Consider the following 12,487-nt stretch of genomic DNA (forward strand, 5'->3'; position numbering starts at 1 on the left):
ATATGGCACCAGTATATGCTGAATTTTATATGATGGCTGACGTTCTTTAATATTAGTTATCCACACAAAAAGCCCACAAATTTAATCTCTAATGACTACTGTTGATTATATTGCATGTGACATAAAAGTAATTATGAAATCAATCAGCTGCTTCATATATTTTCAAGGTGGCTGGTCAGCACAGTACAACAACAATTCAGATTTCATCACCGTGTCTTTTTACAACATGATCATAGTGAAAGGTATTATCACTACTGGCCGATCTGACATTGATGAATGGGTGAAAAGCTATAAGCTTCAATACCAGGATAATTACTACTCAGAATTCCTGACGTATCAGGATCCACCTGGAACAGACAAGGTAAAATATCCTTGGAAATAGACAGGAATACCATACATTTCATTCTCTTCCTTGCTTTAACATAAAACATGACATTGATAATCAGGTCATCTATATTCACTTTGTAACCATAAGGAAACAATGTGACGTCACTGATCTTGCTTCATGTTGAGTCCATGTTAGTGGTAATTAAAACCTAGTACTAATTTTTTGCCAGAATCATTGTTGTCATTGATAAAAGTTTATTTTTGAATTGGTTACAGTTTTTTCATCATTCATTGGATTTAGCATGCAGACATCATTCTAATAAAAATTTGTATCGCTTTTGATATTTTGACTTATTCTCTAAAAAGGTATCAAAAATTGTGTATTGCACTGGATTTTCACACCTACATCGTATAAGTAGTACAGAAAATGGTACGATTCTATCAAGCAGTTTGCTAGGAGATAGGGAACTAGACAGACAGGCAGACAGACAGTGATACAGATGAAAAGATGGAGAGTAATTTTTCCCATATATAAAATGACCTTTTGGAATGTGACGATGATGATGAGAAAAACAAATGATTATCTGTGTTGATAAATGTACAAGTGTAAAAAAAAACAATGGTGTTGCACCATATAGTTTATGTATAATGAAGCGTAGCAGTAAAGTGCTTGTACTGGATGTGGATGTATGTGAGACATTTTAGTATATATAAAAATAATAAAAATTGCAAAATATCCTTCTTTTACTTGTGGTGATGATTATTATTATTATTATTATTTTCAGATATTTACAGCTAACACAGATGGCACAAGTCCAGTGACAAACATGTTTAATTTCCCTTTTGAGGCCCAGACAGTCAAGTTAATCCCTATAACTTGGCAGCAAGGTATTTCCCTAAAATGGGAAATTCTAGGCTGTTTTGAAGGTATTTATTAAAATTTTCCTATTAGGCATGAGGCATTTTGGTAGGTTAATTGGACATGGACCTGATGCATTAATTGTAGCATTTTACCTTACTTTCAGTCTTAGTAATATTCTGACCAATTTACTTTTAGTCTTAGTAATATTCTGACCAATTTAATCTCAGTCTTACTCATTAATATTCTGGCTAATTTTCTTTCAATCTTACTCATTAATATTCTGACTAATTTACTTTCAGTCTTACTCATTAATATTCTGACTAATTTACTTTTAATCTTACTCAGTAATATTCTGACCAATTTACTTCTAGTAATATTCTGACCAGTTTAATTTCAGTCTTACTCATTAATATTCTGACTAATTTACTTTTAGTCTTACTCATTAATATTCTGACTAATTTTCTTTCAGTCTTACTCAGTAATATTCTGACCAATTTACTTTTAGTCTTAGTAATATTCAGACTAATTTACTTTCAGTCTTTCTCATTAATAAACTGGCTAATTTTCTTTCAGTCTTACTCATTAATATTCTGACTAATTTACTTTTAATCTTACTCAGTAATATTCTGACTAATTTACTTTTAATCTTACTTAGTAATATTCTGACTAATTTACTTTTAATCTTACTCAGTAATATTCTGACCAATTTACTTTTAGTCTTAGTAATATTCTGACCAATTTACTTTTAGTCTTAGTAATATTCTGATCAGTATACCTTTGGTCTTACTCAGTAATATTCAGACTAATCAGATGGCTGTATATTTGAGTACAGAATATTTTTTAGTGTTGAGGTGAGACTCTGTGGGCAGAAATTCATTAAATGTTAAAAATAAATATTCAGACATTTGCTTAAAATCATCCAAAAGAAATGTTTACAAAACTGCTGGAACATTTACAAATTAGCCAGATCTAAAAGTTTCATGCAGTTTTCCAAAATGGCTGCAGAGCAGTGGGGTCAGGGTCTATCTGTTGGGAATATAAACTGATAAATTTTCAGGAGTAAATTGCCGAAATTTGCAAGTCAGCACAGTTGATAATGCACCAATCACAGCTAGTTCCAATGTTCCCGACATCTTAACCTCCACCCACCTGAGGTTCTACAATTGGTACCATTATACCTGCTGTTTTGGCAAGCAGATGACTTAAAGTTAGCGTATATACATACTCTAACATTATTATAATTGGATATGTATTGGGCAAGTATTATTATAGATATATATTTTCCTGATAAATTGGTTTTGTTCATGATGCTAATAAATTTCTTAGGCAAGCTGGATGATGTCATAAAATAGTTGGATTATGTCCTATTGCCATAATACACATCCTTATCAATGACATATTCTGCTTGATGATAACATACAAGGGAAAATATTGTTCAGTTACATCCTGGGACAAGTATATGGGATATATTTAGAGTGTATTACTATGGGATATATTTAGAGTGTATTATTATGGGATATATTTAGAGTGTATTACTATGGGATATATTTAGAGTGTATTATTTATATTTAAATTAAGCAATCTCTTGATATAAAGGATGTACAAGGGAAAATATTGTTCAGTTACCTCCTGGGACAAGTATATGGGATATATTTAGAGTGTATTACTATGGGATATATTTAGAGTATATTATTATGGGATATATTTAGAGTGTATTATTATGGGATATATTTAGAGTGTAATACTATGGGATATATTTAGAGTGTAATACTATGGGATATATTTAGAGTGTATTACAATGGGATATATTTAGAGAGTATTATTATGGGATATATTTATGGGATATATTTAGAGTGTATTATTATGGAATAATTTTTCCAACAGTACATTTGTTTAAATTTAATTAAATTCACAAAGATAAGCATTTACTTTAAATCTACGTATAGGTGAGAAGGCATGCATAGAACCAGGTTGATAGGTAAGTAGGTTGTAGACATCTCTAATGAGAGATATAATAATGTGACCATAATTTTATATGCTTTAATATTTGAATTTCTAAACCAGTTTTCTTCCTACTGTCTCTTAAATGCAATGCCTTGAATTTTTTATCAAGGAGAAAAGTTCTAACTGAATTGGTTGCTATGGTTACAGAGGATTGTGTGGCTGATTATGCAGTTAGTGGCCCTCTCATTGTCATGGATTATGGCCTAATGGCAAGCAGTATTGCTGACCCACACCACAGTGCATCTGCAGCAAGACTCCACCCAATTATATCCAGTGCTGCTCTGTCCTGTTGGCAGCCTCAACAGAATGATGTCAATCAGTGGATCCAGGTGGACATTGGATCTGTAATGATTATCCGGGGAGTGACCACCATGGGGAACCCTGATGCACTGGAGTATGTAATGTCCTACAAGGTCCAGTACAATGTGTATGGTCCATCCCAACCCTTTTTGTACTACAATGAGCCTTATGGGGTACTGAGGGTAAGTTGTAATCAATGCTTCCTTAAGATATCAATTGTGAACATGTCTCTCTCTGAATTGAAAGATACAAAGTTTGTCACAAGGAAGACATTTTTATGCAATGCTTAGTGGTGTTGCTAATTGGTATTACATACGTTCTGGACTGTATTTAGTCTAAATTTTATTACATGGACTATAATTAATCTGAATTTTATTACATTGAGTGTAATTAGAATATTATTACATTGACTGTAATTAGTCTAAATTGGATTACATGGACTGTAAATTGTTTGAATTTGATTAATTTGGCTAATTAGTTTGAATTTGATTACATTAACTGTAATTAGTCTAATTAGTTTGAATTTGATTAGATTGACTGTAATTAGGCTAATTTGATTACATGACTGTAATTAGTCTAAATTTGATTATATTGACTGTAATTAGTCTAAATTTGATTATATTGGCTGTAATTAGTCTAAATTTGATTATATTGCAAATAAAGTATGCCTTAAAATACAAGAGCTAAAGTTTGAAGAGCACTTTTGTTTCCCTAATTTGTGAAATTTGGAAGTCCCTTCCACTACATTGCTACACTCTTGTTAAGTAGGAAACAGAATTGTCATTAATTTGTTCATAATCTTTAGTCATGTGACCCATTCTTTTTTATTGTCCATTTAAAGAATAAATTGTCTTTCATAAGTACGGATTATTAGTGTCCACTATTTAATCTTAATAATGATACATTTTATGTATTTAACACAGCTTGTTTATTCAGAAACATATATTGATAGGATCATATATTGCCATATTGATGTTCTCACATATTGACATAGTCATAGTCATTGACATAATATCATATATTACTGTCTTGACATATCATTTATTGCCATCATGATATATCATATATTGTTATAGTATTGCTATCATATATTACCATAGTGATGTGTCATATATTGCCATAGTGATGCTGGTATCATATATTGCCATAATGATGTATCATTATTGGATTTGTTGTGATGATGATGCAGGCAAGAAATATAGGCCAGTAATATTTTATAGATTTGAGACACCCTCCTCATGTGTTCTATTCACATTATACATATTTCAGAAAAGGTTAACTCTTATCTTTGCCTACTGAGGAAAATCAAAACATACATTCCTCTTCAGTATAGGGTCATCTTTTATAAAGTTATATTCAGCCATATCTGGACTACTGTAATGTAATTTGGGGTAATACCTCTAATTCAAACACAACAACACTTTTAAGACTCCAAAAGAGGGCTTGCCATTTAATTCTAGATCAAAGTATAGACAATTTTCAGGATGCAATGAATAATATAAAGATTTTAACAATACATGAAAGAATATTTCTTAGAAAGGCCAAATTGATGTATAAAGTATCCAGAAAAGCCATTCCTGTCTATCTAAGCAATATCTTTCACCAAAGAGATGCTGATGGTACTCCAAATTTAAGGTCCATAAGAAGAAAAATTACATTATACCAAGGCCAAAGAAGGAATTGTTTAAAAATAGTTTTCAATATACTGGTCCACTGGTATGGAAAAACATTCCCAGTGACATAAGGCAGGCTGCTAGCATTTCATCTTTTCACAATCAATGTCTTAAATGAATGAAATCTTTAGAAAATTTAACAGTTCTAGTACAAAAAATACCACCTGCTTTTCTGTAATTTTACATCATTTTCATAGCTGAATTTTTCAATGCAGGATTATATTTTATGTTTTATATATGTTTATGTTTTCACTGATGCCTGTGAATGTGTTCCAGGCTTGATACTTTGAATTTTAAAATTACTTAATTATTTAGTGTCAAGCCAGACTCTTCACATCATGTTGTATATACTGTATATATTGTACATAACATATAGAAGGCCTCAAGGTAGATTAGTTCTGTAACTAATTGAGTTACCTTCTCTAAATAAAGTCTTTATTATTGTTATTATTATTTATGTTTGGTATTTCCATTTCACTGCAATACAGAGCAGTGATAAAGAGTAGCCTATTTACCATAATTATTTTGAACTGCACCCGTCCAGACCTTGGCGCTTTGTCAGGCATGTGTCTTCACGATATAAACATTGTAATTCTACTTCAACAATATTGAAAAAAGTAGTTATATCACAGTACTGCTTTAGGCTCACAATAACATCACCAGAAACATGCCTAGCATTATACACTGGATATTTACTGTAGAAATTCATTCTTGTGACAGGTCCTACCTGGAAATTCCGATAACACATCACCAGTGACCAACTACTTCAAGTCTCATTTCCAGGCCCGATTCATCCGCATTCTTCCCATGTCCTGGAAAAGCAACATAGCTCTCAGACTGGACATCTTGGTCTGCCCTAATGGTATGGTTTATATAGTGGGGAAATTAAACATAGGACCTTGTTAGTTTGCATTCTGCATACCTTTGATATTAAATTAGGTGAAGATAATAACTATCTTAGCACCACTAACATTGTCAAGATAATCATAATATATCCAATAATTTCTTTCATAAGAATGTTAACAGGTAGAACTGAAATGGCCCTGTATTACCTTTATTACTGTAATAAATTACTGGCACCTTTAATTGATTTCTTATAAATCAACAGATTAAATAAATTATTCACATGTAAGAAGAAAAAATAGATCTTATTTGTGTTATGATTTCCATTGATCACCTTGTGAAGGTAAAACTTTAAAAAATACTGAAGGAACCGTTATAAGAGTTCATGCATAATTCAGCTCTACATTAGAGATGCTTACTTTGTCCAATAAACACAGCTTGAAATGATGTGATCATAACCTTATTACATCATCAAAGTGATGTCACTGTTTACCTTATTGTGCTGTAGTGCTCAAATACAAACTCTAGGATACACTGGATATAAAGCGACATGATTTCTTCTATCTCATATGGAATAATCACAAAATAAAAATGGGCATAGCATTTTAATATTCACAATAACAGTTAGGATAAAGATAAGGACCAGCTGTAAATTGACCACACAAATTCTCTGTTGTGGAAAACTGAGAGCTTTAAATTGAACGCACAAGCTTTCTGTTGCAAAAAATCAATGTGATCACAGTAATTTAGTCGTACTGAAAAAATTCGTTGACTAGCATATGCTTTTCTTTGTGTATTTGATAAGACAAATGGTGTTATTCAGTCTTCAGTTTTTAAATATTCATTTAGTTGTGATTTTATGAACTAATGACTATAGGGTACTTTCTCTCTGATACTTACTCTGATACAACCTATCTGGTTGATAGGTATTCAACCAATGGCTATAGGGTCCTTTCTCTCTTACTTACATGGGGACTGATATTCAACCAATGACTATTGGGTCCTTTCTCTCTTACTTACATGGGGACTGATATCACTGGACAACAAATTTTTACAAAAGTCATGTTACTGAAATAAAATTAGTCAATTCTTATCAATTTTTATGTGCTGAACACGAATATGACAGTCAAATTGCAAAATTGGCTCTAGTTTTTTTGTAATCTGCAAGAAATTAATGTTTACATAACGAAATGCATTCCAATAGTAAAAGGTCAACTGTAATAGCCTACCTATAAAAAATCAAGTCATTGACTACATCTTAGATTTCTTCGCCTGTCTCTTGTACAGCTGTTCGGGAGCATCTCTGAGGAGTGTCCAGCAGTAGTCAGCCAGCATTGTAGTGGACCATTTTCCCTGGTATCTTTGTTCCATTGTTGCGATATCTTGATGAAAACGTTCGCCGTGTTCATCACTAACAATACCACAGTTGCTAGGAAAGAAATCCAAATGGGAATGAAGGAAGTGAATCTTTAGAGACATATTGCAGCCAAGTTTCTTATACTTCATCAACATGTCTTCTACTAGTTCCTTATAGTTTTCTGCCCTAACATTTCCGAGGAAGTTTGTAGAAACTAGGCGAAAAGCATTCCATGCTTGTTTCGCGTCACCTTCCAGCAAGTTGTTGAACCGGTCATCTTTGAAAAGCTCTCGAATCTGAGGACCCACAAAAACTCCCTCTTTAATCTTTGCTTCGCTGAGTCGAGGGAATTTTTCATGCAAGTATCGGAATGCTGGCAAAGTCCGGTCAATGGCTTTCACGAAGTTCTTCATCAAACCTAGTTTGATGTGAAGGGGTGGTAGCAAGATTTTCTGAGCCTCAACCAGAGCTGGGTGTTGGATATTCTTCTCTCCAATGGCTACATTCTGCCTGTGAGTCCATTCCTTCCTCATGTAGTGCATTTCCCTTGCTCGGCTATCCCACTCGCATAAGAAACACATGTATTTTGTATATCCTTGCTGCAGTCCCATTAAAAGGGCAACTACCTTCAAATCACCACAGAGGTGCCAGCTGTACTTGTTATACTCAATGGAATTCAGTAGCTGCCTTAAGTTATCGTATGTCTCTTTCATGTGGACAGCATACGCTACTGGAATAGATGGAAGAATGTTTCCATTGTGCAAAAGCACAGCCTTGAGACTCAGTTTCGAAGAGTCCACAAATAGTCTCCATTCTTGTGGGTCATGAGTGATTTTTAAAGCATTCATGAGGCCCTCAATATCGGAACAGAATATCATATTACTTTCCTTTCTGAAGAAAGGCTCCAATTGCTGGTGGCGCTTTCGATATGCAGTAATTGTGACATCTTCTTCTAGAAGATTCCATTGTTGGAGTCTTGATCCTAGCAATTCTGCCTTGTTCTTTGATAAGTCCAAATCACGAATCAGGTCATTTAGTTCTTCCTGTGTTATTCTGTGTGGGGTTGATGATGCACCACAGTGAAAATCTGGATCACTGCATGCTGATGGACCAGGAGAAGAACAGGTCGACTCACCTTTGTCTTCGTCAGATGAATCAAGAGAATATTCTGCTGGAGGTTCTGGAATAGGAAGTCCCTCACCATGTGGAACTGGTCTCAATGCAGACGGAATGTTTGGGTAGACTATTCTCGACTTCTTTCGCTTCGTTATTCCGCCGGAAAGAGGAGGAACCAAGCAGAAGTAACAGTCATTTAGGTGGTTGCTTGGCTCTCTCCACACCATTGGGACTGCAAACGGCATTGATGACCTTTTGCAATTCAACCACTGTGAAAGCTGTGTTGTACATGTAGCACAGCATATATGCGGAGCCCAAGGCTTGTCTTGGTCACCAACCTTGCATCCGAAGTAAAGATGATATGCCTTCTTCACTTGAGAATTGATACTTTTCTTCTGGTTGGCAAATGTCACTTCCCCACAAATATAGCAAAAATTGTCCGCGGTATTAACACACTTTCGAGGCATTACTGTTCTTTATTGTACGTAAATGGATAAAATAATAAGTTTTATGTAACAGTAGCTTGAACTGTCTCGCACAACGTCTAAAATATTTTAAATGCTGAACCTATCTGATTGGGCTTTATATAGTACACTGCTTACGTCAGCTTCAGCAGCCGCCTGGCATTAGTATAATAGGCCTACACATGTATAGTACACTGCTGACGTCAACTTACTTCAGCAGCCGCATGGCATTAGTATTGCATTGCATCAGAAAATGATGCAATCAACTGTGGATGATGTGAGCATGATGGTATTATGCAATGTTACATCATTATTCCGGATGTTGCTGCAGTCCTACTGGAGAAATTTACACAGTGAAACATAGAAAATGAGGTATATGAATATCTTCAAAACGAGAGCCAATACAAATTTTTCACGGTTATATTCGTGTTCGGCACACCAAAATACTACAGATTAGGGCCTTTTCAAGTCAGTAATGATTTCACTGTTGACCAGTGTATTCAACCAATGACTATAGGGTCCTTTCTCTCTTACTTACATGGGGACTGATATTCAACCAATGACTATAGGGTCCTTTCTCTCTTACTTACATGGGGACTGATATTCAACCAATGACTATAGGGTCCTTTCTCTCTTACTTACATGGGGACTGATATTCAACCAATGACTATAGGGTCCTTTCTCTCTTACTTACATGGCGACTGATATTCAACCAATGGCTATAGGGTCCTTTCTCTCTTACTTACATGGGGACTGATATTCAACCAATGACTATAGGGTCCTTTCTCTCTTACTTACATGGCGACTGATATTCAACCAATGACTATAGGGTCCTTTCTCTCTTACTTACATGGGGACTGATATTCAACCAATGACTATAGGGTCCTTTCTCTTTTACTTACTTGGGGATAGATATTCAGCCAATGATGATAGGGTCCATTCTCTTACTTACATGGGGATAGATATTCAACCAATGACTATAGGGTCCTTTCTCTCTTACTTACATGGGGACTGATATTCAACCAATGGCTATAGGGTCCTTTCTCTCTTACTTACATGGCGACTGATATTCAACTAATGACTATAGGGTCCTTTCTCTCTTACTTACATGGGGACTGATATTCAACCAATGACTATAGGGTCCTTTATCTCTTACTTAACCCTTTATCTCACAGAGTATATGGCTTTTTAGGCCTGTGATACACATGTAGCAAAGTTACCTAGTGCAATGTGCTATAAATAGAACAATTGTTACTTATTTGACTCCATACATATAGGCCTGCCTGTTAACTGTTAAGCAATGTAGTGTATGTTACGTTTAACAGCAATTTTAACCATTTTACATTTTTGGTACACATCTATTATGTGTGGAAAAATTTAAGAGTAAAGTCTGTTAGTTATAGCTGTGTAATTATTTTTCAATGAAGAATTTTTAATGTGCTTTAAAATCTTGAGAGAACTTGTTGAATGTCAAGTCAGTGAAACCACGTGACCAACCATAACTGCCATTTTTCATACTCGAAATGTAAGAGATTTTTGTCTGCGTCTATATCACTAAGTCATCTGAATTTTGATAATTATAAAAACTAATTGCTGCCTTCATCAATATCAGAGGCTTTACCTAAGTTATTGTTGTGATTCTACTTGTAAAGACTTTGCAAGTACTGAACGGAATCTGCGACCTCCATTTTGGAGAGTGGAGAATATGACCCAGTTACTTTAAATAGCAGATTTCAACAAGGGCATAAAATGTGACTACATGATCTGATGTAATGGTCATTTGCAGAAATGAATGTAGTATCTAAAAAGGGGTTTTCATAGAAGGTGGCACTATGAAAACCCGCTTAAAATGGCTGGTGTTTCCAGCAGGCATCAAAATGCACTTCCATGCAAATGGAGTAGAGTCATCAAAAGGTGCTTCCATGCAAATGGAGTAGAGGTGTCCAAAGGCGCTTGCATGTAGTAAAGGGTTAAGAGAGACTCTAAGAGGTGTAAAATCAACATCACAGACAGAATAATGATTACTGACTTAACCAAATACAACCAAATTATTGTTTTAGTAGGTGGAAATTATGCCAGTGAGTGAAGGTCACTAAATCAAATCAGATCAGATTTTGAAAGTTTACTGTATGCTGCTTGGTATTGCAGCCCAAATACATGTAAAATAATGATATCAGGATTACCTCTTTGTGTGGACACCAGGGTGAAAGAAATCAGTGATCTGATAATTGACCTATGTGAAGACTTCAAGCTACAGTACATTCCACAGTACACATCTTTCTTTCTTCAGAACAGGATGTCAACCTAAGTCTCTACCACAGAGACAAACTTCATTTACATAGAAAAGGAACCTCTCAACTACTGAGAAATATTAACATGTATGCCCCCATTTTCATTTGCTATAATGAAGAGTACTGTCTCTACTATGGAGAAACTGGTCATGTGACACAGGCATGCCATCATGGCAAACAGACTGAGTCCTTCAGATGCCATAATTCTGGACACAAACAAAGGCTTTGTTAATCACTGTATTGTACATACTAGGAAGCTGGCAAAGAGGAGAATGTCAATGCTTCATTTACAACAATTCTAAATGTACCTAGTGAGACTCTTGACTCTAACTATTCAATGAACACTATTGTAAATGCAAAAGTTAACAGATTTTGCAGGGTCTGTATGTGACTTTGAAGATGCTAATATATATGAACATTTAAATATAGAAATAGGATGTCAGAATGATCAAAGTAGTATGGAGACAATCTCAGTGAGTACCCAATTGCATGATGACATACATATAATTGATTTGAAACTAAATACAAAAGGTTTTAACATAGGTCGCTTAAATGTACAAGGTATAGTAGGAAAAATAGACAAGATTTTAGTTAATGTCTTCCAAGGAAAATAATATATGTATTTTAGGACTGAAACCAAATTAAAATGCTAACCACAATGATGATCTATTTCACTGTCAAGGCTGCAATAAACCATTACACAACGACAGAGAGACAGCAGGGTGAGGTCTTGTTATATACATTTGGAAAGATGTAAATGTAAAAAGGCGACTTGACTTGGAGTCACATGAAATTGAGAGTATCTAGGTGGAAATTTTTCAAAATGATGCAAAATCATTCCTAGTTGGTTTTATTTATAGGCCACCTTCCTCCAAAGCAATTTGGAATGATAATGTTTGGAAACAAATTGAAAATGTTCTTGCACAGGAGAAAGAAACATATATACTCGGCAATATAAATAAGGACTTTCTCAATACTCAAATGGAATTTATTGAATCATTAGGCCTAGTCCAGCTGGTAAATGAGCCCACAAGGGTAACAGAAAAATCAAGCACTCTTATTGATTACATTTATACCAACCTACCAGACAATGTGGCTTGTGTTAATGTACTGAATGTTGGTCTTAGTGACCACTATCCTACTTTTTTGACAAGAAAGGTTAAATGCAAGAAAAATAAGAAAAATACACATAAAACGATCACTTACAGATCATTCAAAACTTTTAATGAAGAACAATTTCTCAGTGACCT

General features: G+C 34.5%; 1 protein-coding gene across 1 annotated transcript in view; it reads left to right on the top strand.

Moving 5' to 3' along the window:
* Positions 1-12,487, top strand: part of LOC149796368 (uncharacterized) — a 287,440-nt gene that overhangs the window by 119,500 nt on the left and 155,453 nt on the right. Inside the window, exons 21-24 of the mRNA XM_089961040.1 lie at positions 168-361; positions 1,113-1,254; positions 3,341-3,675; positions 5,887-6,028. Of these exons, the coding sequence (XP_089817166.1) occupies positions 168-361; positions 1,113-1,254; positions 3,341-3,675; positions 5,887-6,028 (813 nt within the window). The remainder of the gene's footprint in view (positions 1-167; positions 362-1,112; positions 1,255-3,340; positions 3,676-5,886; positions 6,029-12,487) is intronic.

This window comes from Sinohyriopsis cumingii, chromosome 6 (assembly GCF_028554795.1).
Source record: "Sinohyriopsis cumingii isolate HCF-2022 chromosome 6, ASM2855479v2, whole genome shotgun sequence".
NCBI lineage: Eukaryota > Metazoa > Mollusca > Bivalvia > Unionida > Unionidae > Sinohyriopsis > Sinohyriopsis cumingii.